Source organism: Hippocampus zosterae, chromosome 14 (assembly GCF_025434085.1).
Source record: "Hippocampus zosterae strain Florida chromosome 14, ASM2543408v3, whole genome shotgun sequence".
Lineage (NCBI taxonomy): Eukaryota > Metazoa > Chordata > Actinopteri > Syngnathiformes > Syngnathidae > Hippocampus > Hippocampus zosterae.
The window spans coordinates 4,226,323-4,254,066 of record NC_067464.1 but is presented as its reverse complement, the minus strand read 5'-3'; the positions used below and the strand labels follow the sequence as shown (position 1 = coordinate 4,254,066).

The 27,744-nt window shown below is 45.5% G+C and overlaps 3 protein-coding genes across 6 annotated transcripts; 1 reads left to right on the top strand and 2 right to left on the bottom strand.

The window, feature by feature from the left end:
• Positions 1-567: 567 nt before the first annotated feature.
• Positions 568-10,098, bottom strand: si:ch211-168d23.3 (BRD4-interacting chromatin-remodeling complex-associated protein). Of its 3 annotated transcripts, none has more exons than XM_052086573.1 (15): positions 9,773-10,098; positions 9,110-9,373; positions 8,409-8,454; positions 8,000-8,042; positions 7,849-7,914; positions 7,480-7,662; positions 5,223-6,452; positions 4,191-4,370; positions 3,499-3,925; positions 2,766-2,902; positions 2,624-2,682; positions 1,909-2,057; positions 1,628-1,722; positions 1,427-1,529; positions 568-1,305 (listed from the first exon to the last, which is right to left on the bottom strand). In XM_052086573.1, the coding sequence occupies exons 3-15, from the start codon at positions 8,447-8,449 to the stop codon at positions 752-754; spliced, it is 3,267 nt and encodes a 1,088-aa protein (XP_051942533.1). In that variant the 5' UTR covers positions 8,450-8,454; positions 9,110-9,373; positions 9,773-10,098; the 3' UTR covers positions 568-751. The 3 variants fall into 3 exon arrangements, with proteins under 3 accessions (XP_051942533.1, XP_051942531.1, XP_051942532.1); XM_052086571.1 differs by having other exon boundaries at positions 9,160-9,373; XM_052086572.1 differs by having other exon boundaries at positions 1,427-1,526; positions 9,160-9,373.
• Positions 10,099-10,512: 414 nt separating this feature from the next.
• On the bottom strand, positions 10,513-13,635 carry LOC127615061 (enhancer of rudimentary homolog). Of its 2 annotated transcripts, none has more exons than XM_052086588.1 (4): positions 13,523-13,635; positions 12,904-12,991; positions 12,640-12,760; positions 10,513-11,477 (listed from the first exon to the last, which is right to left on the bottom strand). In XM_052086588.1, exons 1-4 carry the CDS (start codon positions 13,523-13,525, stop codon positions 11,375-11,377), a joined length of 315 nt encoding a protein of 104 aa, XP_051942548.1. In that variant the 5' UTR covers positions 13,526-13,635; the 3' UTR covers positions 10,513-11,374. The 2 variants fall into 2 exon arrangements, with proteins under 2 accessions (XP_051942548.1, XP_051942549.1); XM_052086589.1 differs by lacking the exon at positions 10,513-11,477 and adding an exon at positions 12,179-12,448.
• Positions 13,636-14,176: 541 nt separating this feature from the next.
• psen1 (presenilin 1) lies at positions 14,177-22,447 on the top strand. The gene is made up of 11 exons (XM_052086587.1): positions 14,177-14,310; positions 15,514-15,622; positions 15,844-16,139; positions 17,158-17,299; positions 17,632-17,699; positions 17,785-18,005; positions 18,098-18,196; positions 19,320-19,415; positions 19,493-19,669; positions 20,566-20,684; positions 20,844-22,447. Exons 2-11 carry the CDS (start codon positions 15,587-15,589, stop codon positions 20,997-20,999), a joined length of 1,410 nt encoding a protein of 469 aa, XP_051942547.1. The 5' UTR covers positions 14,177-14,310; positions 15,514-15,586; the 3' UTR covers positions 21,000-22,447.
• The last annotated feature ends 5,297 nt before the right edge of the window (positions 22,448-27,744 follow it).

Below are 27,744 nucleotides of genomic sequence, written 5' to 3'. Positions count from 1 at the left end.
TTGTGTAGATGGGAATTTATACACGCCCTCTCGGCTTCATTTCCTCCTTGCATTGTTTTTAAATTGTACTAAATACACAAACCGAAACAAAATTCTCCCCGTTTACGGCCACTGGAGAGCGACGCAGGCCAGGCCAAAGGTTCTTGTCATGACCTATAGAGGCCACCAGATGGCGGCAAAAGACGACTTAAACCGAAAGAGATCGTGTCGGTCTTAACTCGGTTCGACGTGCTTACGAGTTGGTATAGAGACGCCATCAGATGTTTAAGCAGAAAAATGGTAAATAACAAAGGTTGGATTCCCAAAAATATCAGCGAATGCCGAACCGCGATGACATTAACGCTTCAAATACATTTGTTCTTGATGTACTGCCATTTGATGGCTCGTGGTCCTGACTGATTTTGGCTGTGAACAAGATAACGTATCTTTCTTTACAAAAGCGCCTTTCCAAGCTTCCAGGTCACATAAACGTGACTAGTTAAAATATCAAAACCCGACTACATTTTCCACTTTGTATTTTTGATCTGACCCAAAACTGAACGACGAAAATGTTGTCTGAATTCCCCCCCCCCCATTTTGTGGTGGATTTAAAAGCAAACAAAATGTGTCACCGTTTCAATTGCCAATTAAAAAAAAAAAGTGGGGAGGGGGGGGGGGCATGAAAGGTACGTGGGTTAAAATCGTCCTAGCAACAGACAAAAGTCAAGCTTTTGGTTGGCTCACCGGGGAGTTCCTCCGTGCTAGCGTAGCCTCACAAGTGACCCCTCAAAGGTGCTGGTGACGGGCTGGCGAGGGGGCCCGCCGACTGTCCCTGCAGGCGCTGTAGCTCCAGGATGCTGTCGATGGCGCTCTGCAGATGTTCGCTGAGCAAGCTGTCTTCGAGCGGTGGGCTGAGGGGCGGCGGCGGCGCCTCCAGCCTGAGGCATTTAACCCTGGGGGTGTCCGGTGGGCTTGGCGCTGGACGGTTTTTCTTTTTGCATTCTGCTCCATTGGGGATCTTGTCATCGTGGCGAGAATGCCGCGACGCTCCATTGGTGCCGCCGCCATTGGACAGCCGTCCCGCGCGGTCCCGCTTGAGCCCCGAGTCGCTGGCGAAACCGTGCGCCACCTTGCGAGAGCTGCACTCTTGCTTAATGGTGAGCCTGAGAGCTCCACGCGAGCTGGAGCGGTACGTCTTTAACCCAGGTGGGCGGTTGGACAGTCTGGTCCAGGCCGGGACGGGGGCCCGGGATGGCGGCGGAGGCTGCGAGGTCCCCGACTGGTGCGAGGAAGATGCTGGTGTGGTCAAGGACATCAGGAAAGACTCTGAAATCACAATTGTGAGTTCTCTATCAGCACAATATTTGGACGTCGCATCTTGTGACGATCGTGTGAAGCGAAACGGCTAGGCAGCGCCTCTGAAGCAAATGCTTTGCGTATGGCTAACCTGGGTCTCTGTGTGCCCGCCGTCTGTCCTCTCCCAGGGAAAAGCGCTCCGCCTGCAGGAAGAGACGCTCCAGCATCACCATCTCGGCGGACGGACTCTCCTGCTGCGGGAAACGCTCTGGTTTTTAATTGTATTTATTTGTTTTGTTTTTTTCACCAGGGCACAAACTGTCAAATAATCGTGTTGTTTCCGTTTGTTTACCCAAGTTTCCCTGACCAGCAGCTGCCTGTACTTGTTCACCATGTCCTTGGTGCGCTTGAGCAGGAACCCCGACGCTGCGTCGAACTCCTGGTCCACTGCAGGAGGAACAACATCACAGTGAGATTCATTGGGGGGGGGGGGGGGGGGGGGATACAAATCGAACCCGACTGCTCGATAGCCAAAAAAAAAATGAAAAAAGGCAAGTGAGTGACTGAACATCTACTGGCATTTTTGAAATGACTCTTGCTGCGTCTACGCGGACAAGGATGATATCAGCCAACCTAAAGCTAAATCCTCCTGAGAGGGCGGGTGTCCGGCGCAGACGTGGTACGGCAACAGGCGGCGGGCAGCATCCGTCAGAGTGCAGAAAGCCGGGCCGGCGCGCTGGTGCTGGACCGCCAGGTGGTCCGAGCAAAGCAGCTGCTGGAACCTGAGGAACAGTTGGGATTTTGTCGTCTTAAAAAACGCAATAGCACAGTTTAATCAGATATATATCGCTTTCCCTTCCACGGTCATTACTCTCTTGTCTCGTCTTCCCCTCCCTCCCTATGTTCTGCAACTTAACGCAACTGCACCCCCTGGTGTTGAAATACCTGTCATTACAAGTCCAAACGAAATGAATGCAATCGAACTTTAATTGTGCACCAATCTTCGGCGGGCCGGATTAAAAAGACAAAGGGGCCGGGTTCGGCCCGCAGGCCGTAGTTTGCCCACCACCGGGTTAGAGAGTCCATTTTTTTTTTCCATCCAGCTGTCTGTACCATTCATCCCGGCAACGGAAGAGTCCATTCGTTTAGCCAGTGTAGTTTTATTTAGTCTTTGTTTTTCCCCGAAAGCACTTTTTGTTTTTCATTTGTAAACCAAAAAAAAATCGTTTTCAATTTTAAATGACATTAGTCCGGTTAATTCCCGTGAACGTAATCTTGGGTTGCCACCCGCCACTCTAATCGGTGTGACGAAAAGGCCTATTCGGCCAACCCGTCATGACCATCTCACCTGTGATGTCGGGTTGCTGGTGTGACGGTTTCCTCCGGCTGTAACTCTGCGACCGCCAGCTGTGTCGTCCCAATGACAAAAAGGAGGAATTACGGGAGAAACTTTTTTTCAAATGGAAACGCAGTTTTCATTTTCCCCAAACCTGCTGGTTTCCGAGCTTGGGGTCGCTCTCCCCAGGAGCTGGCAGCGCACCCCGGTGGTGCTCTTGGGTACTGGGAGAGGGCGACCGGATGTCGGGAGTCAGTACGTCACTCTCGATGACCAAGGCAGCTGTCGGTGCTGACGCGAGAGGACAGTGTTGCTTCCATTTGAAATGAATTTGTTGTGCATTGGTACCTCGAATTACGAGAAATTTTCAAGTTATGAAACGTCTCAACGGGAAAATATTGCCCCTTGTTACGATATTTTTTTTTCCCAGATGCGAAGCGTAAAAATTTCATCTGGCCTGCAACTCGCAGCTCCGAGTTTCCTGAATGCAACGTAATTACAGCTGCTCTGCCATTGGCTATTACCGAGCATCATCCTGGCATCCCATTGGCTAAGAGATGTGTGTAGATAAGGGGGGAGGGGCTTAGAACGAATTAAGGGCATTTACATGGAAAACGCGTCTCGACTTACAATATTTTCTCGTTAAGAAATTTCTTCCAGAATTAATTTCGTATGTCGAGGTACCGCTGTATTGTGTTCCAGTTGTTGCTGTCATTATGGGACAATCACTGTTGTTGTTCAGCGATTGTTGTGCCCATTGTTCGCCCCCCACCCCCACAGAGACTAGCTTCTTTTTTGCTTGCCTGCGTGCGGTTCGGCTCTTGACCTTTGCAAAGTGCCGTGAGAGAACTTGCTGTTGTCAAGTAGTGTGGTGAAGAGAAACTCACTGTTTTGTGGGTGCAGTTGGACGGGGGTGTCGGCACCCCCTCCATCTGAGGGGTCCGGCAGCTGATGAGGCACTGGGATGCTGGCGACCAAAGCGGGCTCAGAGGAAGGCGAGGAAAGCGGCCCTCCACTGTCAACGAACAAATCCTGCGAGCCCTGGAACTGATGGTACAAGACTTGGTCCTGCAGGGAGGAGGACCCCTCTCGTCCAGGGAGGGGGTTTGGATCTGGGAACGTGGCCGAGTCCTGGAACGAAGGGGACGAGCCCAGCAGGGATGTGTCGGAGAGGAGAGGCGAGGCATCCAGACACGAGTCCGACATGGCGGTCGTTGGCTGGCTTTCTTGCTCGTTGTCCAAAGGCGGGGTGAGAAAGTCCACCGGTACCGCTCCAACCATCAGGTCAGATGTGATGGGGGAGCCGAGCGTTTGCTGGGGGACAAACAAATGTCTTAGTTGAAGCCGCTCTCCCAAAATTCTGGTTAATTTTTTTTTTTTACTCTGTATCATAATATTGAAAGATATCCATTAAAACAAATTACAACTTGAAAATGACTTTTATTCCCCTTAAATCACGAAAAGCTAAATTATCAACGGAGTTGTTCTCTTTAAAACTCCTTCAGTAGCAGCCAATTCTAGACCAAGTCTGAAAAGACGTTTAGAAACGTCTTTGGGAGCGAACGAGTTAAGTTCTGACCTCTTTTAGTTGTTGCATGAAGTCTTGGTTCCGACTCACGGACCGGGCCACATCCTCCGCCGCTTGGGCCAAGGAGGGGGCTGGGGGCGGTTCTGGTGGGGGTGGCAGGACTGTCGTCGCATCTGGCGAGGGGGCAACGGGTTGCACTGACAACTGCTCCTGGATCACCGGACCCAAGCGCTGCACGTGTGGAATATGATGACTTTACTTTTCATACAACTGCTCAAAAATGTTTACAATTTTTTATTATTATTTTTTTTTTTACGATTATTGTTTTTTTTACCCCCACAATGTCATTTCATAAAATTCCCAAATTTTCTTTGTAAAATGACTTGTAAATTACCTTTATTCTCCTTAAACTACAACTTATTATAACCTAGATTTGTTTTCATATAAAATTCAAAATTCCAATTTTTATTCCCAAATGAAATTTCCAATTTAGTTGTGAAATTACAACTTTTATTTATCTTAAATTACTATTACCCCTTGTAGTTTTTTTAGCCCTTGGGTCATTCAAATGAAAAAAACGCATTTTACAATTTTTGAAATGATGTATTTTGTGTTACACAAACATTCGTTTTTTTTTTTTGTTTTTTTCAAACACTCAAAATGTTCAGAGGCATCTGTGTTATCCATACATATATAGTTTTTATTAGTTCTTTGGGATTTTTTATTCTTTATTTTTTGCAAAAGGAAAAAAAAATTCGTGTCTGGATTACGGAAACAAAACCTTTTTTATTATTGCTGCAATGCCTGAGAATTATCAGCCGGTGACGTCATGTAATTTAGGCCATTTTAGAACCCCCCCATACGTTTCAGCTCTCTCGTGTTTTTCCGAATGCCTTTGCCTTTGATTCAAAGACATAATTTTGCATTTATCGCAAGCGGTGGACTACGAGGGTAAATGTTAATTAATCTCGGTGTATAAAACGAAAGATGTAGAAAAATACTACAATAACCTGACTAAAGTGCTACATGACTTCAAAATATTTCACAGACTTGTAAAACCTCCAGTGCGACCGTGAACGTCACCTGTTGATGGAAACTTTCCTCCGAGCCGCTCCTTTCTTCGGGGACGCCTCTCTCGGGGAGAAGCACCACCGAGGCCGTCTGGAGACGCAGCTGGGCGTCGGTCACGGCCGCTTGCGCCGGCTGAGCCGCGAAAGGCAGGCCCTGCACCACCGAGGGGGTGTTGACGATGGATATGGAGGCCAGGTCCGAGGGGAGCATCCCAGAGCCGTTGATCAAGGTGATCCGGTTTCCCAGAGCCGGTCCGTGCACCAGGGCAGCCCTCTGCCCCTGCCCGCTGCTCACGTAGCTCCCGGCGAGCTGCGCCGGCATCTGGAAGACGGTAGGGGAGAAGATGGCGGCCTGGCCAAGGGTGAGCTGCGCCGTGGTGGTGAACACAGGGCTGAAGTTGAGCTGTCTCTGGGGAACGGCTAGGATCTGCGAGCCGTCCACAATCTGCCCGCTGAAGGGAGTCCCCGGCGGGGCTGCCGCGGCGGCGGCGGTCAGTAGGGGCCCGGCGGCCGGCTGGGTAATGGTCACCTGGGACTGACCCGGGAGAAGGAACTGGTTTTGGCCTTGAAAGAGTCCCTGAGGCTGGAGCATGAAGGAGCCGCCCTGGTTGAGCAGCTGCAGGCTGACGGGTTTGGCGAGCGGCTCAGGGGCCGCCGGGGCCGGAGCGGAAGGCTTCTGCGAAAGGAGAATATTTGGCGAGGCGGTTCCGGAAACGAGCGCCAGACCCGGAGCGGGTTTTTGCGCTAGTGGCTTTGGGCTGATCTGGACGAGTCTTGGTTGAATGCTGATGGGTAGCTTGGGTTGAATGGGGTGGGGTGCACGGTGCAGGACTATCCCCGTGGCCGTGGCCACGAGAGGCCGGGTGCTGACGGATTTCTGGAGGATCATACCGGAGCCCTGAACCAAGGAAGTCTCTGGCGAGGGGGCGGGGAAAACGTTCCCGGGTAGGAGCCCCATCAACTGAGGAGGGGGCGCGGGTTTTAGAGAGGGGCACCCCGGCCCCACGGCCAGCAAGGAGGGCTGCGGCGGCTCGACGGCTGCCTGAGTGTCTCTGTGCGAGGCCGTCGGGCCGGGCTTTGCTACAAAGGGGATTGCCGGCGGCGTTAGGATGGGCGGGTAAAGACAATCCCCCGTGTGGGCCCCCGTGTGGGCCACCGTCTGCTCCGTAATGTCGGCCTCCTTCAGACTCTGCTGCAGGATGTCGCAGCAGATCACTTCCTCTTCCTCCTTCCCCGCCGCCACCTGGAAAAGCATCATTACGATTCTTTCAGCTTCATCCGTCTTTTATCATTCATTCATTCATTCATCTTCCTAACCGCTTGATCCTCACTAGGGTCGCGGGGGGTGCTGGAGCCTATCCCAGCTGTCTCCGGGCAGTAGGCGGGGGACACCCTGAATCGGTTGCCAGCCAATCGCAGGGCACACAGAAACGAACAACCATTCGCACTCACACTCACACCTAGGGACAATTTAGAGTGTTCAATCAGCCTGCCACGCATATTTTTGGAATGTGGGAGGAAACCGGAGCACCCGGAGAAAACCCACGCAGGCCCGGGGAGAACATGCAAACTCCACACAGGGAGGCCGGAGCTGGAATCGAACCCGGTACCTCTGCACCGTGAAGCCCACGTGCTAACCACTGGACTACCGGGCCGCCCCCGTCTTTTAACATTGTGTTTTTTTTTTAATCCTTTTACCTCCGAAAAAGTTTTTAACGACTGTAATTTCCTGTTATTATATGAATGTATTTGGATTTTTCGTTATTTCGACATGCATCCACTTCCACATCATTGATCCGATTCACCTAATTCCAACTTCAACATATTCCGAAAATTCATGCCTTGGAAGATATGATTTTTTTTTCTCATTTCAAAAATTTGCAGTTTTCCCAAAAACCAACACCAACAAAAATTCCCCATTCATTCTCAATGGGACACTCGGCATCGCTCATTCAGTTTCCCTTGGAAACAATGTGCAACCTCCCCAAAATTTCCATTGACCAAAAATTCAACCTTTTCACCACTACGATTCCCGCAAAAAAATTCCCGATTCATTCCCAAAACATATTCAAATCCCCCAAAAAGTCCCCATTCCATCCCATTCTTCATCACTTAATACCATTCCATATCTTCCAATATCATTCAACATTTTTCAGTATCATTTCACATGCATCCATATTTTTTTTATTATACCTTCACACACAATTTCTAGAAATGTCCTTCATTCTTATTTTGTATGAATGATTCAATTTCAAGATCCTGATTCTCACCTCCTCCTTCGACTGGCATTCGGGGGCAACCGGGGGCTCGTCCTGCGGCACCTCCCCGCGCCCGGGGTCATCGGTGCCCTTTGGTGATGAGAGGAGCGCCTCCTCCAGGAAGGAGAGATCCACGCAGCTGGGCGGCGGTGTACCCGGGGAGCCTCCGTCCTCCCCCAGCAGCGAGACGGGACTCTGAAGGCCGCATGGACAAGTACAGTACAGTACTCGCACTCAAGACTTTTTTTTTAACCATCAATAGATCCTAAACTAGAAGCTACAGATACTGGAAAAAAACGACCTAATTACAATCACCAACTCTTTGTACTTCATTACTTCCCATCACGAGGTAGCGAGAAGCCAAAGTGACATAACACTCACCGGGGCGTCTGCGAATAGAGACGCCTCGCCAGAGGAGGCGCTAATGAGCAGGTCTTCGGCCCGCAGCTGTGAGGGGAAAAGAGGAAACATATTTTTGAGCAAAAATAGAAGCAATTACATCGCAGCAGAAGATCTTTTTTTTTTTTGTCACCTCAGCCGTCCCATGAAGGAAGTCGTTCAGGGCTTGGGGGTCACTAAAATGTAAAAAAAATCACAATTCCGTCAGAGAGATAGTCACTCTTCATTGGCAATGTCACATCTTTGCCATTTGCCTTGAGATACAAGTTTAGCTTAATGCTAAAAAACAATTCAAAACCATTTAGATGGTCTAAGAAATGGCATCACTGTCACTACGACAAGATTAAAAATGACTATTCTTATACTATTCTTTTTACACTGAAACTATTCTCCTTCAATAATGATGATTATGATTTATTCGTGTAAATTATGATCATCATTTCTCATGCAGGATTACGACCTTTTCATTTATTTCCGAAATTGCCTATCTCCTTTTTTTTTAATGTTGCTACTTTCTGACCCATTATAGGCCACAAACTCACCACAAAACATCAAGAAGACAAGTCCCGTCTTCATCCTCCATGTCCACTGCGAGAGAAAAATATCACATAAGAACAGGTTTGTGAAAATGTTTTATTTTCTTAAATATATATAATGTGTAATCACATTGGTGATTGTGTCAGTTTTTTTTAACTAAAGAAAAATAAAATAAAAAATCAAATAAAATAATAGATTGTTTTCTTGATTAAAATGTATGTATATATATATACTGTATATGTATTTACATTTTTTCTTTTAAATGTGTTTTCAATTGTATAAAAATTTTAACTTCTACTACTTTGTAAAAGGAAATTCTAATTTATTTGTGTTTATGATAACAAATGTTCTAGTTTCCTATTAATTTAAAATCATTTTTTTAAAATGTATATTCAACATCTTTTAACGCAGTGGAAAGGGTCTCTCTCGCAGAAAAATTACCATTCAAGGATGGAACAAAACTACTGAACAGAAGGACAACTTTGAGTGCAAGAACTAATTTTGTATATCCCCCCCCCCAGTCAACTCACTCAGAATTTTAATATTATTGAGATACAAAGTATGTCCTGCGTATCATTCCAACTCATGTTGTAGTCTAGGGCAGTATAAACCTGTGCCAGTGCCACTAAGCCTTATCTGCCTTCTAGTGGTGAATGGTGATATTACAACTTGAAACTACCATTGATTCATATTCGCAATTCGGTACCTGCGACACACACGCAGGGTCTAGGATTCCCCTTGCTTGACGACACCTACTTCACTGGCCAGAGGCTCCATACAGAGCGGTCTGTGTGAGTGCAGGTGGCCGCCTCATGGGGAGTGTCGGCCGGGGTCGGTTGGCTGAAGGAGTCGCTGGCTGCTGGAGGGGGAGGGAGAGGACGGGGTGGAGGTGGTGGGGCACTCCTGGCCGACAAGGATGTGACGGCTGCGGGGAGACGGCGCCCGCTGGAGCATGGCTGCTGCGGAGGCTCTGGAAATAGAACATAGTTCAGTGTACCCCCTTTATTTAAAAAATAAAAAATGGGGGGCGGGGGGTGGTTGTTTACCTCACCGACAACCGCATTAGGACATCACGCCCCCCACTTTCCAAACAACCCCTCATCTTACGGTTAGAATCAATGTTTGAATCAGAATTTGTATTTTTGACATCAATTTCTGCTCTTTTTTTCTTGGGTGGGTGGGGGTGGAAGGGGTGATGTGATGTTGTGAGAAAAGGGAGTGATGCTGACAAAAGATGCGGCGCGTGGAAGCGTCTCGGCCCCCCCACGCAGCGGCGAGACGCGCACGCACGCATGCTCGACGTCTTCTGATGAAGAAGCGAGTGGAGATGGGGAGGGAAAAACAAGGGCAAAAAAAGGAGAAGACTCACCCCTTCTTTGTGCTTTATTGTCCTGTCAAGCGAGCCCGTGCGCCATCGATTCTCACTCAGGGCTCCTTTCAGATGCTAAACGCAGGAGGAGGGGGACGTGGAGGGTGTGTGCGCGCGTGTGTGTGTGTGTGTGTGAAAAGCAGACGGCAAGAGTCGATCGCACGACACAAAGGTGCAGAGAGAAAGGAAGGAGGGGGGAAAAAGACGACACGGATCCTCCGTGAGCATCAGCGGGTGGCAAGGCGAAGGGCGGCCGCCTCCTGAGCACCTTAAGTCGGATGACGCTGAAGGTGAGTCCCGCTCTTTACCACTGAGCTCCAGTACATAACCACGACTTAAAAAAAATAAATTTTCGTACGTTTCGATACTTTGCTTGAAAAAAGTCTGACTTTTGTTGAGAACTTCTTCCACTCAACAACTACTTTAATAATATCAATACTTTAAAACTTTATTTACAACAATGACTTGACTTTATTTTCTCAAAATTAAAAAAAACAGTTCAAGAAATTACAACTTTGATACATTGTAGTGATACAGTACATTATGTACTGTTTATGACTTGACTCTCATAAATGACCACTATTTTCTTTCCCTGTTAGAATTCTTCTCTGGATGCCTGGTAGTTCCTCCAAATTCCACTTTGTTTTCAAATACCAAGATGTTTCTTGTAAATTACTTTAATTCGTCTGATGTTGATATCATTCTCAAAAATCCCCTCTGCACATGTAATTTTTTCCCCCCCCCCTGCCAGAATTCCCAAATTGTTTTTGTAAAATTGCAACTTTAGTTTGAACTACATGACAACTTTTGTTCTGTAAATTACAACTTTATTCATGTAAAAAAAAAAATCAGAATTCAATTACAGTATTTTTTGGGTGGGATCATGTACATAAACCTTTAAAACTGCTGGGTCAAAAGTATCCCCAGGGTGAAAATCGCCGGGTCAACAACGTAACGAGCCAATGCTAGCTTAGTACAACTTCAAATCCAACAATTTGACTTGCGCTGCCACTTTCTGTCTGTTGACGGAAAATGACATCACAGTGCCAAAGGGCTCAGTCTACAAACATCACATGACCAAACCCAGAAAACAGGTGAGTCTTGACGTTCGTTACCTTAGCAACTGTGGTGTCAGTTTCAGTTGACAAGTGGCAAGCAAAATGGCCATGGATAAAAGCAGCTGATTTTTTTTTTAATTCATCTCCCGCAAACGCAATATTCATTGGATAAAACATATTGGAAAGAAATATTGACTATACCTTCCCTTGAAACTCCAACTTAATTCTCATGAATTGAATTTTGATTTCTTGTAAAATAATCCGCAGACAATTGCGTTTTGTTTTTTTTTCTTCTTGTAAAACTGCAATATTCCTTTTCAGATTCTTTCAAGCAAATAGGTCATGGCTTCTTCTTGCATAATTTCAACATACAAAGCAAACCGATGTGAAATTGCTGAGTTTTTTTTTCTTAATGTAAATGAAGTCTATTTGAAACGGAAACATTAAAATAGAGAATATGCCTTCCTTCAAGTGGGAAACAAACGGCAAAGGGAAACGGCGTACGCTTTGTTCTATGAAAAGAAGAGAAAGACGTTTTCCAGCTTCAGTTGGCGGCCTGCTGGGCCTGACGTCGCAGTAGCACGTAGATCTTCTCCTTGATCCAGTCCTTGTTGTTGGGCTGGTATGTCTGCGTGTCTGCGCGGTACCTGGCCGACAGAGTTCAGTGCGGGCTCATGTTTACATGGCAGTCAGTACAGTGCCTATGAGAAACCCTCTTCACCCCGTTACCTACACTATGATTAGTATTCTATTCATTCATTCATCTTCCGAGCCGCTTGATCCTCACTAGGGTCGCGGGGGGTGCTGGAGCCTATCCCAGCTGTCTTCGGGCAGTAGGCGGGGGACACCCCGAATCGGTTGCCAGCCAATTGCAGGGCACACAGAAACAAACAACCATTCGCACTCACACTCAGACCTAGGGACAATTTAGAGTGTTCAATCAGCCTGCCATGCATGTTTTTGGAATGTGGGAGGAAACAGGAGCACCCGGAGAAAACCCACGCAGGCCCGGGGAGAACATGCAAACTCCACACAGGGAGGCCGGAGCTGGAATCGAACCCGGTACCTCTGCACTGTGAAGCCGACGTGCTAACCACTGGACTACCGGGTATTCTATAGTACTATATTTATTATAAGGTAGTATCATTTTTTTACATCCAACTAGTAATAAAAATAATAATAAAGCTAAACTAAATGATAACCTTTACCTTAATTACCACTTTTTCCAACTTCATTTTCATTTCTTTGTTACTCTAAAATTGTTAACTATATTTACTGGAAACCGAAACTTTTTCCCCCCTTTAAAAAGTTTGGCAATTTTTTAAATGTAAAATTTGCTATTGTAATGACGTATTCACCGTAATGTGACTTGAATGCCCTAAAATGTTGACTTTCCCGATAACAAAATTACTTCCCCTTCAAAGAAACTTCTCCTTAGATATAATTAGATTTGGGGAAAAAAAACACCAAGTGATCATGAGGTAAAGACTCTCCAAAAATCCACTTGCAACCCAGGCCAAACTTGGCTCCTTCCCAACATGCAGAGCTTGTCACTCAGTCGAGACATATAGCTCCTTGACCCCAATGTACGACATTCCCAGAAGCTTTGGTGCAATCTCTGTGGCATTTTAGAGCATTTCAGAAAGAGCACGACATTTTTTTTTAAAAGATGACTTTTCAGTAAACTGTCAGATAGGTCCAGCACACAAATACAGAGGTACAATCCCCCCGCCCCCCCCAAAAATAAAATAAATAGGTGAACTTGTGAATTTTGACCCTTGAGTAAGCGTAGGGGACTGCCGTACTTACACCAGACAGCTGAGATCTGCCAGGTCGTCGATGAAGTCAAAGAGCTGGCTGATGTCGTACGTGATTGACGGACTGTTGGGGTTCATTCTCTTCAGATGCTCCTCATACATCTTGCACACGCCTTTTGTACAAGACAGACAGGTTTTTACGACAATTGACAGTTAAACTGCACTGACTCAAAATATAACTGGAGCAAACTGAAACGATAACAGAAACCTGGCCCCAGCTTCTTTCTACAAAGTACAACAATGGCAGTCACTTTACCTTCCATGCACTCGTTGACAGACTCGTAGTCGGCATACGTTCTTCCCTCTGACCGCTTGGTAGGTTGCACCAGCAGGATGGTGTGAGACTACGGACAGCAATTCATCAACGTTGAGGAGCCAATTGTGTTCATACACAGTCAAACACTTGACTGTGAGTGACTGTGTATGCAACGGCCGAAGCAGAACCATGTCAAAGCCAAAAGGTAAGCAGGGCTGCAGTGATAATAACGTTCTGATAAGTGTAACTCGGTGGCTTGGTGATGAAGTGCTTCATCATTCAGAAATGGACGCGTGATGGTTGTTAATTTTGGGGAATGATACATGTGACACCTACTTGAAGTACAAAAAGGAATAAATAACTTGTCGGACATCCTCAACTTAAGTGATAAGAAGACTTTCTGTGAGGAACATTCTGTATTTACTTATCTATTTTTCCAAAACGGAAAGTCGTTTGCGATGAATTAATCGACGTCTCCCGCGTTTATGCTAACTTTTAGACCACAGCTAGCAAGAGGCGCCGATTTTACTTATTCAAAATTTGAAATAATAAAGTCCGGAGTAACACATTTGCAGGTTCCACTTGAAACAAATGGTCTTTTTGTGAAGACTGCGCCTACCATGTTTGAAATGTGGTCTGGGGTCGATTATGTCAAGGTTTTGTCGATCGGCGTCGTGTTTCTTTCGTTGTTGCTTGGACGAGTTGACCTCTGAACCGGAACTACATGGTGGGGCGGGGCTGACACAGTTCGGATTCTTAAATTTCGGTAATGTGTTCTGAAATTAAACTCAGTTTTCCAGGGGATTGTCCGATGGTCCTATTACATTGCTTGGTTTCATTTTTTCAATATGCACAAAAGTTTTTTAAAGAGTGCATTGATATCTATGAATATGCAATTTAGCCACTAAAATGATATAATTTCAATTGATACAAACGATAATAATAATATTTTATTTTGTTTTTATCGATTTTTAAATCACGTTTCTACCTTGAACCATGGTTAATTTAGGTTCTTCTGCATTTGGATTGAAATGTGAAAACATGAACCGCATGTGTTTGTCTTTGTTTTGGAGTAGTCTTGAGTCTAACAAGTGACCTGAGTTCTTCCACGGTTTGAATTATTACTCAGTTATATTGGTATTTAATAAATGTCGTATTTTTTGTAATTGTTTAAATGTCTGAGAAAAATGCACGTTTGGCAGTTTGGATTAAAAAAAAAGAATCCGTTTGAAAACAGAATGAAACCCGGATGTCAAAAGCTAGGGAGGCGGATTTCGACAGCACATTCCGGAAGTAGGCTAAGAGAACAGGAAGAACAAAGAAGGGAAAGTACCCCGGTACACAGCCCACAATAAATCCACTCAGTGTGTCCACAACGCCCTATTCGTTCTTCGCCGTTTGTTGGCGGTAAGTTGGAATGATTTGAAGATTCAAAACAAGACAAAGACATTCTCACTAAGACGTTATATGTTGAAATGTTCGAGGGCAGTCGCGGCTTCTTCTTGTGCCGCTATGTCATTGTTGCTAACTAGCTGGCATAAGCGTCTCGACTAAACGATAACATAACATGGTAGATGCTTGCAGACGTCCAAACGTGTTCAATATATCCATCCATCCATTCTCCGAGCCGCTTATCCACACCGGGGTCACCTGCTGGTGCCTACCCCAGTTATCTTTGGTGAGTAAGCGGGATACACCCTGAACTGGTTGCCAGCCAATCGCAGGGCACGCATAGACAAACAATCACTCACTCTCACAATCACACTTCGGCACATTTTAGTGTTCAAATAACCGACGATGCATGTGTTTTGGAATGTGTGAAGAAACCGGAACACCCGGAGAAAACCCACGCAGGCACAGGGGGGGGGGGGGTAGGGGGGGTGTATGCAAACTCCATACGAGAAGGCCGGAATCGAACCCTGGACATGTGTACTGCGAGGCGAAAGTGCTAACCAGTCAATAACCGTGGAGCCCGTGACAAAATGGTTATTTACTGAATCTTTAGCATTGGGGTAATTTTCTATAATTTATTCCTGAAGCTGGAAGTCAAACAGCAACAACTTTTTTTTGTTTTTAAGCGACGGTTAATTTATTAGCCTACCACCGCTCCCTTGAACGCTTCGTAATGTACCCAGAAGTGGTCAAGGACAGACACAACTGTCCACTTTCATTTACGCTGGTGATCAGAAAATGTCCATTAATGTATTTTTGCACATTGTTTTTTTTTTACCATGCGTAATTATTTATATGTATGATGTATCAGAAAAAAACATTTCACCTGTTTCCAAACCAAACTCATTATTTATAATTATTATTAATATATATGATTATTATTATTATGAAAATGTGATATGCTAGAGAAAAAAAATGGGAGCGGATTTATAATTAGCGCAAGTTTACTTGCAATATTGTCACCTGCTTTATCACACTGTGACTGTGTTCCCCTCGAAATATCACCATTTAGCCATTTTGACGTGGCCCGAATACTTCCTCCAGTCACTTCCTCATGCTTGCCACCATTTACTGACCGTGTTCAGTGTTTAATCATCAACGAAAGTGTCATCGCCGGTCACTGTTGACACAAACCCGCGCCTGTTTGTCTCCCATCAGGGCCCCGACGACGACTTCATCAGCATTTGCTGAATCGCCGGGCTTGTGAGGACCAGTATCGGCACGCCGCAACATGGCCAACGATACGCAAGATGTGGAAAACAACGCGGTGAGTGCCAAGCGGACGGAAAAGGATTGCGTAAGACCAACGTCTGTTTTTGCGTATGCCTCGAATATAAAGGTGTGGCTCTGCATGCGCAGCCAAAGTCCACTTCAGAACCACAGTTCTGTACCCAATTTCTTGCGATAATATGTCCGTACATACAGTATTTGAAAACATGATCTTTGTGATGCTGTTGGACATGGATTTATCGCATGTTGTGGTTTCAGGACCAACAGGATGCCAACGGTGGCACTGAGCAGCACCAAGAAGGCGGGACCACCAGATTTGGGTCCACGGGGGGCTCCGAAGGAGGATCTGGGGCTCCGGAGCAGAACGGCCTGCCGCCCTCCGCCAGGCCCCCCCGCGTGACGGAGGCCGACGAGGAAGACGATGAGGAGTTGACGCTCAAGTATGGCGCCAAGCACGTCATCATGCTCTTCGTCCCCGTGACGCTGTGCATGGTGGTCGTCGTGGCGACCATCAAGTCAGTCAGCTTCTACACGCAGAACGACGGACAGAGGCTGTGAGTGGACAAAAACGGGTGCGGCCACTGGGTGGCGCCATTTCAGCATTTCATGTACTTTTCGCGGTTCTCAAACTTTTTGGTTCAAGGAATTTTATTTATTTAAATAAGAGTTAGCATGTGTACCCGTTCATGCCATAGAAATTAAGAAGTTGGCCATCTTCAAAACGAAAGCAAAACAATATTTATATATATATATATATTTTTTTTAAGTAGAAAATTAGTGTTATGATTTCTTAGAAAGATTGCCTTTCCAAGAGGAAAGGCATATTTTGCCTGGACCGAAATTGGTTATCTTAAGAAAGTTAAGTTATATATTATATAATATAATTAATTATAATATTAGGCCCATTATTCTGGAAAACACGCCTTTATTCATCATTAAAAAAATATCTTATATTTTGGAAAATATTCCTTTTGTTCTAGAATTCCTTTTAACTTTAATGCTGCTTTAGTTCTGGAAAAAATATCACTTTACTCCTGTACAAATATGACTTTTGATCCAGATAGAAATGGACTTTATTCCTGTAAAAACGTGCTGTTGGACCTAGAAAGAAAATTACTTTTGTAATAGTAGGCCAGTTTTGTTTTCATTTTTATGAATGTAAAAATACAGTTTTTGCTCGAGAAGAAAAAGTATTCCTGTTTAAATACATCTATCCTTCAAAATAAAATATTACTTAACTCCTGTAATAACACACCCTTAGTTCTCCCAAAAATCTTACTTTATTCCCATAATATGCTCAATTCATGCTGGGATGTCATATTTATGTGATTCGTCACAATCAGATCAGACCAAATCCCCCGTAATATAAATTAGGGAATAGATTTTTATTTTTCTGTTTATCTTTATGGCGATGGCCACGTTTCTGTTTTTAAAGAATGTTACGTAATTTACTACAAATTTATTTTGCGCTTCCAACTCGCAAACTGAGAACCACCGCGCCAGCCGATCATCTTCATCTCCCGTTATCCTCTTCTTGTGACAATCGAACTACCTCTCTTGTATACCCGTCAGGATCTACACGCCGTTCCCGGAGGATACGGACACGGTGGGCCAGCGGGCGCTCAACTCCATCCTCAACGCCACCATCATGATCACCGTCATCATCGTCATGACGCTGGTGCTGGTGCTGCTGTACAAGTACCGCTGCTACAGGGTGCGTCACGCCCGCCACGGCTTATTTCTCGGCCACTTTAACATAGAACCCAGCAAAAGGGGCTTTTTGTCTTCAAAAACCGACTTTCATAAAAAAACACAAGACACAAGTAAGATTGCAACTCGTGACTTTTTTTTTTGTCATGCAATTTTTCTATTTTAATCAAATTTTCATCTTTTTTTTCCCCCAATAAAAATTTTTTTTGTAATGATACCATTTTCCCCTGGAAATTTTTTTTTTCCCTTTCATAAAGCTATATTTTTCGCTTGCCATTTGTGACTTCTTGTCTCATAAAATGAGGACTGTTTTTTATTCATCTTGTTTTTTCTTAGGTGATCCAAGGGTGGCTCTTTATCTCCTCCTTGCTCCTGCTCTTCTTCTTCTCCTTCATCTACCTCAAGTAAGCTCCCCTTGCTCCTCTTATTTCACCCCTCCTTCCCCTACCATTTTATCTTCCATCCCGTCGCTCTCCGTCCCTCCGCCAGGGAGGTGTTCAAGACCTACAACGTGGCCATGGACTACATGACGCTGGCGGTCATTGTGTGGAACTTTGGCGTGGTGGGCATGATGTGCATCCACTGGAAGGGGCCGCTGCGCCTCCAGCAGGCCTACCTCATCATGATCAGTGCTCTCATGGCGCTGGTCTTCATCAAGTACCTGCCCGAATGGACCGCCTGGCTCATACTCGCCGTCATATCCGTCTACGGTGAGTATGAGCCCCGCCTCAAGCCGATTTCCCCGCCCGCCGTGACATTTTTGCCCCCCCCCCCCACGTCTCACGTCGGTCTACGTCTTCAGATCTGTTGGCAGTGCTGTGTCCCAAAGGCCCTCTGAGGATCTTGGTGGAGACGGCTCAGGAGAGGAACGAACCCATTTTTCCTGCCCTCATCTATTCATGTACGGCCATTTCTGACACTAAAGCTGGGTGATGATGCAAAAAAAAAAAAAAAAGAGAATATAAAATCATCACAGTTATTTTTATTGATATTGAAATTACGATGACTAAACACAATTATTCGTAGTGGTAAAAGAGACAATGCAAGTTCACTTTGAGCGTTTCTGCCCGTTGCCATGGCAACCGAACACGGCAGTAAAAGCTGACTTTGCAAGCCCGGTTGTGCATATTGCTACCGCGCCAGTGCAATCCTTATGTTGTGTTTAAAATTGCAAAATATGCTTGTCCCTCATCACTTGCCGTCGCCCAAGCGGGCCTGGTATGTAGGAACGTGGGAATCGCTTGAGAGAATAGTCGTTAATAGAAGCCAAGTGAGGCTGGCAGAATAAAGGGTAAAAAACTCCAAGAAAGCATCTTTAGTTCATGTAACGCAGAACATGACACTTGATGACAGTAGGAGCGGAAGATGGTCAGCTTTTCCTTGTAATCGCATGGATACATGGAGCCGTTTCATAAAACAAAAGCACCGTGGATGAATTGATCTTGAATTCTCTTGAGATGGATTGAGTTGGATTCCCACGGTGCTCCGCGTAACTGATAGCTTGCGCTTGAAACTGTGCTCAAAGTCGCACAACGGCAGTCACAGATTCTGGAACTCGGTGCCTACACAGGGCGACCCGCATGATTAAGCGCCCCGTCCGTTTTGGAGAAAATTGAAGACGTTTATGCATGTCTTATGATTATGAAAATACGGTAGCTTTGATTCTAGCGGTCCTTTGGAAATTTGTGTTTGTTTTTAGAACATCGCGATTGGTCGCATCAGTCTCATTGGGCCAGATCTAACCCACAAGCCGCGTCTTCACCATCTTTGATTTAGAGCCTTCCCGTAAACCTCAGGCGTGTTTTTGCAAACATCACCAATCATTTAGGGATCTTGATAACACCCATGCGGCCGTGTGTTTAGACGTAGCAACCTCGGGATACATATCATGCGTGTCCTTGGCATGTGAAAAGAAGCCACATGAACACAGGAGGCCCAGATTACAAGCGTCAGTGCATTCTTCGTGTTAGCCGCCATGGCTAACCACGGCTGTGAACTTTTCCTCCCCCACCCCCACCCCGCAGCGACCATGGTGTGGCTCGTCAACATGGCCGACACGGACACGGCATTTAAGAGGAGCCCGACCGATGCGACGTCGCCTCAGCCCGAGCATCAAGAGGGTGAGCGATGCCGCCGATTTTTCAGGAGCGCGCGTGCACGTTTTAGAGCGACGTGCTAACGAATAAGCCGTGTGCAGGAACGGCGCCCCCGGCGTCGCCGCCCGGTCCGTCGGGGGACAACGGAGGCTTCACGCCGTCCTGGGTGACCCAACAGGAGCACCAGCTGGGGCACATCCAGTCCACCGAGGACTCTCGGCGGGAGATCCAACAGATGCCTTCGGACCGGCCGCCCGTTGAGGATGACGACGAGGAGCGTGAGTGGAATGTTTGGCCTTTTAGAGTATCGTATTTCTTGAGCAGAACGGTGGAGGATAAAATGACCGTATTTTCCGCACTATAAGGCACTTGGAAGTATGAACGGCCTATATTAAAAGGTTTTCCATATATAGGGTGGACCGCTTTATAAGGCGCACAGAAGAGAAGCTAAAGTAGGGACTGCGATTGCGTTATGCGTCCAGTAGATGGAGCCACACTAAACAATACAATACAGCTTTATTTATATCGCACTTCCCCAACCGCTGCAACGGTAACGACGCGCTTTACGGAACATTTCAAATACTACATCCAAGAAATCAGAAATATGATCCATACATAATGTGCGTCGGATTGTAGCGCACACCGTCGGCTTTTGAGAAATTGGAATGCTTTTCGGTGCACCTCAAAGTGCGGAAAATACGGTAAAGTCGCTCTTTGTGGAAACATGGAACTTTTTGATATCTTCTGCTGCCAATACTGGGACCGTACAAAAAAATAAGCCAAGAGGAGTGATGCTCAACCAAGTGAGCATATCTGGGAAGCATATTTGTGTAACTTGTGTACTTTGTCGTGCGACCCAAGCTAGCGATAGGATGAGCTAAAATCCGCTATTTCCTGTTCAACAAGCTGAAAATTTCGAGGATTTGTAATTATAGACAGTTTAAAATGTTAAAAGGAACTCAGGGAGAGGGGCAACAGAGACCGGGGGAGCTGAGGACAAGGGACGCCCGAGACTGGGGGTCATTCAGGGTGAAGGGCCGTCATCACCAAAGGTCAGCCCGGGAAACGGGGCGCTAATGACACGGGGCGGCGAGAACGAGGAGCTGTCGGGCCAATGTGGCAAGCAGGCAGGGAGCCGCACGCCGCGGTCACATACGCCTCGTTGTATCCTCAGGGGGTGTCAAGCTGGGCCTGGGAGACTTCATTTTCTACAGCATGCTGGTGGGAAAAGCCTCGGCCGCCGCCAGCGGGGACTGGAACACCACGTTGGCCTGCTTTGTGGCCATCCTCATTGTGAGTCGCCGCAAAGCCGCACTCCACCCCCGGCGGCGCCGTCGTAAATGAGCTCGCTCGCTTGTCTGCCAGCTTGACGTAACCCCCCCCCCTCCCCCGCTCCCCTTCCCCCCACACACACTGTCCGTTGTGTGGCCTGTGGCTTTATCCCTCCCGCAGGGCTTGTGTCTGACGCTGCTGCTGCTGGCCATCTTCAAAAAGGCGCTCCCGGCGCTGCCCATCTCCATCTTCTTCGGCCTGGTTTTCTACTTTGCCACCGACAACCTGGTGCGCCCCTTCATGGACGAGCTGGCGCTGCACCAGTTCTACATTTAGCAGGAACACCTTTTTTTCCTGAGATCAAACTCCCTTGTGACAGGACGGGACGACTAGTTTTTTTTCCAGCTCAGAGGAAGAGTTCCTCGCTGTATTTTTTTCTTTTTTTTTTTTTTTTTAATCAAACTCCCGTCTCAGGCTCAGCATCGCAAAACTGTGAATTCTCAGCGAGAATGTTTGTTCCACCTTTTTAATTTATGCCGAGACGGAGCCTCCTCGGGTTCTTTTACTATCAGGGCAGCAGGTGCCTTGCTCAGGGACACCAGGAAGGCAGTTTCAACGCTCAAACTGCCAAGCTGTCCACCTCACTCCCGCCCGACAATACCAGGATCTTCGAAAGAAGAATCCAAATCCCACGGCCCCTTTTTACACCTTTTTTTCCCCCTGCGGTGCCTCTTATTCCGCCTTGGCTGAGTTCCGTATGAAAGGCAAAAGATGGGTACAATTTGGGAGCGTCGTAGTATCGGCCGTGGTGGCGTGTAACGGTGTTTTGCAATGCCAGCAAAAGGGTGTAAAGTTTCACACTTCCTTTAAAAGCTGACATTTTTATACCTTCACACATCTCACCGTGTAAAAAGATTGGGAGGAACGAAATCAAGCCAGCTTCAGAGGTAGTCCCGGAGCCGTAACGGCGTGTAAGGGTATTCTGCGAATGTCACAACTGGTATGGAAAGTTTGTCGCTTCCGACAAGTATTTCATGTCGGTTCCTCCCAGAGCCATAACCGCGTGGAAGGATATACCGCAAGGCCGGGAGCGTGTAAAGTTTCCCCACATCCTGTAAAAGCCAACACCTCTTCCGCTACCTCGCTGTTCTGTATAAAAACGGCGCAGAGGTCCCAGCGTTGGGGGGGGCCGGGGGGCAAAGTCGACCAGGGAATTTCTGCATGAAAGGGAATAGTGGTGTAAAGTTTGCCGCTGATTGGTCGAATTTTCCGCAGCTTTTCTGTGTTTGTATAACACAACATGGAAGGGAGTTCGGCGGTAAAAATGTGTTCTATGTAAAAAAAGAAAAGAAAAATCAAGTCAGTCTCTTCTGACTCCAGTGCGGCGAATTTGCGGGATTTTGATGTAAAAAGCCTGACGGGTGGCTCAGAGAAGGAATTTTTTTTTGTAGCTCGTGAATGTGGCCGTGCCCGGTTCCCGATCTTCCGTTGGCGGATTTTCCCCAAATCGTAGCGTGGAAGTGTCTCACAGGATGCCCATACGCACTACATCACACATCCAGACCAAGTGAGGTCAAAGATTTGAACAGCGTGAATATGAATAATAATAATAATAATAACTAGCGATGAGTACGACACCAAGTCCTCTTTCTTCTTCTCATACGCATATTTTTGTTTGGGCTGAAAATGCTTTAGTTTGTGTTCTTTAACATGCGTGATGTCTTTTTGCAAGTTCAAATGTGTTCACTTTGGTTTTGTTTTTTTAAATAAAAGAAATGGATGCAGTTCTTGGTTTTCCCCTTCTAACCAATATTGAGACTTTTTTTAAAAAAGCATTTTAGTTAAATGACAGTTGTGTGGAAAAACGTGAATGCCATTTTGTCTCGCATCCATTTGGGGCACTTTTGGGGTGCTTGTTATGTCAAACCTATCAAGAAGTTTGTACAAATCTCAATTGTCAGTATTTTTCTCATGCTTTAAAATTGGCAGTTTTCAGACTTTTTTTGAAGGCGGGCTTCCGTATCGTCTCCCCCTTCCTCCCTCTGCTCTGCAACTTCAAGTAACAGTGCCACCTGGCGTTGAAATGCCTGTCATTACAAGTCCAAATGAAATGAATGCAGTCGTTGACATCGAACCATAATTGTGTACCAACCTTCGGCGGGCCGGATTAAAAAGACCAACGGGCCGGATTTGGCCCGCGGGCCGTAGTTTGCACACCACCGTTTTAGATCATGTTGGTCCATTTGGAGGGACTTTCATTAAGGTACTTTACGTTTCATGAGCATTGGCATCAAAGGGGATAATTCTAAGTGGCATCTCCAGACCTCAACATCACCCAGGATAGATCCACTAATGGGATTAGAACGAGGAGGACATTAGGTGAGAATAATCACCTGCGCAGGAAGCGATCTCAGAGACGGAAGACTGAAAAAGCAAGCCGACGTAGACGACGACGATGTCTCAGGACAAGCTGGAGAGCCTGGTTCGCCGCATGGAAGAGACTCTGTCCGAGATGGAGCAATTGAAGTCGCACTGCGGCCGGCAGAATGACGAGTTGAGCCAGCTGGTGGTGGAACTCCGGCGGGAGAACCAGGAACTGGTGGAAAAGTACAACCAGCTGTCCGCAGACATGCGCGAGGCCCGCGAGCTCATCGAACAGCTCCAGGACACCAAGTACGCCTTCAACGCCAAGGAGCGCCAGGCACAAAAGCTCAGCCGACAGCTCTGAACTCCCCACTCAGCATATTTACCGGACAGAAAGAGAAGGTGCGGAAACCCAAGACGACTCTTTTCATAACAACAAGCCCTTTCGGAGAGGCAAGTGGCGAGTCGCCTATTTTGGTGGAACGGAGATAAAAATAACGCAATGATCCCGCACGGCCGTCGCAGCGCACACAAACCGAGCGGATTGGATTGGAGGAAAATGTGTAGATTAGAATGCAAAACACAATAAACGTGTTTTATTCCGCACGTTTGTTCTTCTGTTTGATGCAGTGCACAATTACTGACACACTTAACTCATTCACTCCCAAAGATGTTTTTAAATGTCTTTTCAGACTTGGTCTCGAATTGGCTGCTACTGAATGCGTTAAAAAAGATGCACAAGACAAAGTTTTTGTCCTAAAAAAATATTCTGTGTCAATATGTAACGTAACAAATGTCATGTTTTGACGCGATAATGTGAATTTCACATTGTGATGAATTTAACTTAACAGCATCAATTTCACCTTTCAACGTAAAAAAAACGTTCATTGTTATAATGTGAAAATGTTCATGTTTTAATGTGAAAAATCTCACACTATAATCCGATAAATTTCACGTTTTAATGCCTTAAGGATCACATTTTAACGTAACATGACAAATTTTATGATAAAACGTGAAAATCTTTACATTGAATGTGTCGTACTATAATATGAATAAATAGTCACGTGAAAGCATAGCACGCATTCGGCAAAACAAGAAGTTTCGGTTACTGGCAGAGCCCAAGACTTCTGTGTCTTATTTTTTTTCTTCATTCTAAACCTGTATGAAAACGAGACCTTTTTTCTCCCTGTTGTTATAGAGAACCATTTTAGGTACGCAGCGAGTAACTCTTGATTTATAAGACACCAAAAGCACCTGAGCCGTCAGGAATCGCATCTTTTCTTTCTGTTTTGCCAAATGCGGAAGTCAGATTTCGCCCGTTCTTAATGTGATGACATCACCCTTGAATGGGATGACGTTCGACGTTCTAAGGCTTAGAATCTAACACTTGGTGGACAAACTACGGCCCGCGGGTCAAATCCGGCCCGTTGGTCTTTTTAATCCGGCCCGCCGAAGGTTGGTACACAATTAAGGTTTGATGTCAATGACTGCATTCATTTCATTTGGACTTGTAATGACAGGCATTTCAACGCCAGGTGGCACAGTTACTTGAAGTTGCAGAGCATAGGGAGGAAGGGGGAGACGGAAGCCCGCAGTAGCGCAAATCCCGTTCGATACGATGGAGTAATGTACTCTTAAAGTCTGAAAAACGTGCCAAAAATATGCCAAATACTGCTTTTTAAATAAAGAAATCCAATTCATATTATGTCAAATTTAGTTCACCCTTTTGATCCGGCCCTCCATAATATTTTTTGGTTCTCATGTGGCCCTATGCAAAAAATAATTGGCCACCTTAGACTAAGGTGAAATTTATTACGTTACAATGTGAAATTCATCCCGTTTTAACGTGATAACATTTTCATGGGTTAGCCTATCATTAAAAATGTTAAAACGTGACACAATTATTTTTTTTTTCTGGTATGGCAGCCAAACGCTTCTGGCATATACTTTACCTTTTCTGATGGTACACTAAAAATATTGCGGTATGTATTGTGATATATTGACATTTCGGTGTGAAATACCTTGAAAACAAAATATTGCTGTTTTACTTTACACAAAAAGTAGCGCAGTAATGTAAGAGTTTACACTGAAATATCACTTTATCGTGAGACTTGATACCAAATTGTGGTTGTATGGTGATACTTAATAGCGACAAATGGTTGTATCGTGATACATTAGACCAAAATATCACTGTGATGATGCATCTACATACATTCTTGCTGCTGGAGGCTGTAAATTTCCCCAGTGTGGGACGAATAAAGGATATCTTATCTTATCACAATAAAATATCACCGTATTATGATACCTGCCACTAAAATATCAACATTTGATCATATTTTGTATCTAAATATCGCTCTATGATGATACTTAACCCAATTGTAAAAAAAAAAAGAAATACTATGTGGCTGTATTGCTCTTCTATTGGTCTTACGTTCAACCGAAATGTCGCCGTATCGTGATACTTCACAGCTAAATATCATGGCATGTCTGTATCGTGTTTTGCATCTCGACTGTTAATGGAGAAAAATCATTTTTTCGAAGAGCCAACGTCAACTCTTTCAAGTCATTTCCAACACGAATGCAGCGTAACCAAATTCGCTGACGGCTGATTATTGCGCTATACAATCAGCGGGGGTATAAAATGCCTGTTTGAAATGGTGCGCTATAATCACGCTCCACCACCGGCTGCTGTGTGGGAGGCTTAAAACTCACAAACCTTGGCCTCATGTCACCCCCCCACCCCCACCCTCCAGCAAAAAAGTTTAGAGGGGGAGAGTGCGGTTTTCAACCGTTCTCCCGTAAAGTGCATGGTGTAAACACACGCACACACACGCTATAAACTGCACGCACACACGTGGTTTGGGCCGGTCACACTGGTAATGTTCCCGTCAAGAGAAAGGTCTCATTGAAAAGCATCCACGATAAAATGTGACAATTATACTTCACAGCCAATGCTTATTTCCACACAAGAGCACATTGCATCTCTTTTTCGGTGTTTTTTTTTTTTTTTTTTGAAGAGTAAAGGGAGTACACTCGCCATTTCCGCTCTAAAATTCCCAAAGAATCCTTTTTAGCGGTTATTTTTGTACGCGTTTGGGCCAAAATAGACAGCGAAATTCCCCTCCAATGTGCCATTCCTTTGATTTTTATGGGAAAACTGCTAATTAAAGGCCCGATTTAAGGTTTAATGTTTCTTAATCATGAATCCCGAACTAAATTGTCACTTTGGGGAAGGCTTTTTGAAACGCCGACATGCCCGTAAACAACATTCCAAGCTTTTCATTAAGACACGCACCACACTTTGTTGTCACAAATCGGGACATGAGAAAATTGTCCATCAACGGTGGTTCAGAAATCAATAACTAGAATTTATCCACAACAAAAAGGTACCAGAAACGATACACAGACATGATTATTGCTTCTCCCAAAACTGAAGGCGATATCTTTGGGTGGCGTTCTGTCTTCTACTGTCAGACCGGTAGGACGGAATGATGACGCAGGTTTAAGAACAGTAACCGTTAATAGGCTGCGGAGTGCAACAGGGTAACGGTTGAGCTCACGTTTACCATTTAGTTATTGATTTTGCGGTGTGGGAGAACTTTATAAACAGATTGTACATAACAGAAGCATCACATATGAGAGAAATACAAATGACATATCACATTAGGCGGCCCGGTAGCCCAGTGGTTAGCACGTCGGCTTCACAGTGCAGAGGTACCGGGTTCGATTCCAGCTCCGGCCTCCCTGTGTGGAGTTTGCATGTTCTCCCCGGGCCTGCGTGGGTTTTCTCCGGGTGCTCCGGTTTCCCCCCACATTCCAAAAACATGCGTGGCAGGCTGATTGAACACTCTCTAATTGTCCCTAGGTGTGAGTGTGAGCGTGGATGGTTGTTCGTCTCTGTGTGCCCTGCGATTGGCTGGCAACCGATTCAGGGTGTCCCCCGCCTACTGCCCGAAGACAGCTGGGATAGGCTCCAGCACCCCCCCGCGACCCTAGTGAGGATCAAGCGGCTCGGAAGATGAATGAATGAATGAATATCACATTAGGCAACCACATACCTGTCTATTAAAATTTAATTTATAAATACCATAAATCAATGCCAGGGGTCCTAAATATAAAAAAAAAGAAAATTAAACATTCAAAATATTAAATTCACAGTGAACAGTGCACAACAGTTTTTTTTTTCGATGGCGTCACACGTTACTACATAAAGTCGTACAGACCGAAATAAAGGTCAGTTGCGTTTTGAGGATCTAACGCTCATATTTAATTCATGCTTCGCAAACTAACAGATTGTCACGCGGTTCTCACACGTACGTACGTGATTCCGTACAGACCAAACTACATCAGATGGGATGCGTTTAGGTGGTCTTGCGCCACCTTAAGAGTGTGTCGTGACCCTCTTCGGGAGAGACAGTGTTGAGAATGAGTGGATGAATCCGTTGATTTAAACGTATCAATTTCAAAGTTTAAAAAAAAAAGGCAAAATAATTCAGCAAATATTACAAGACTCTTTAATGGGAAATAAGAGGTGGGCAAGTTTGAAAGAATCCTATCAAGTCTTGATCGTTTTTTTTCCTAAAATTATTTAATTAAAATATATTTTCATTTTCTATTAATTTATCCCACAAAAAAGGTTCATTAATAATAAAATTATATATAATATATATATATATATATATATTCTCACAAATACATAGGATTTTTCTTTAAATAG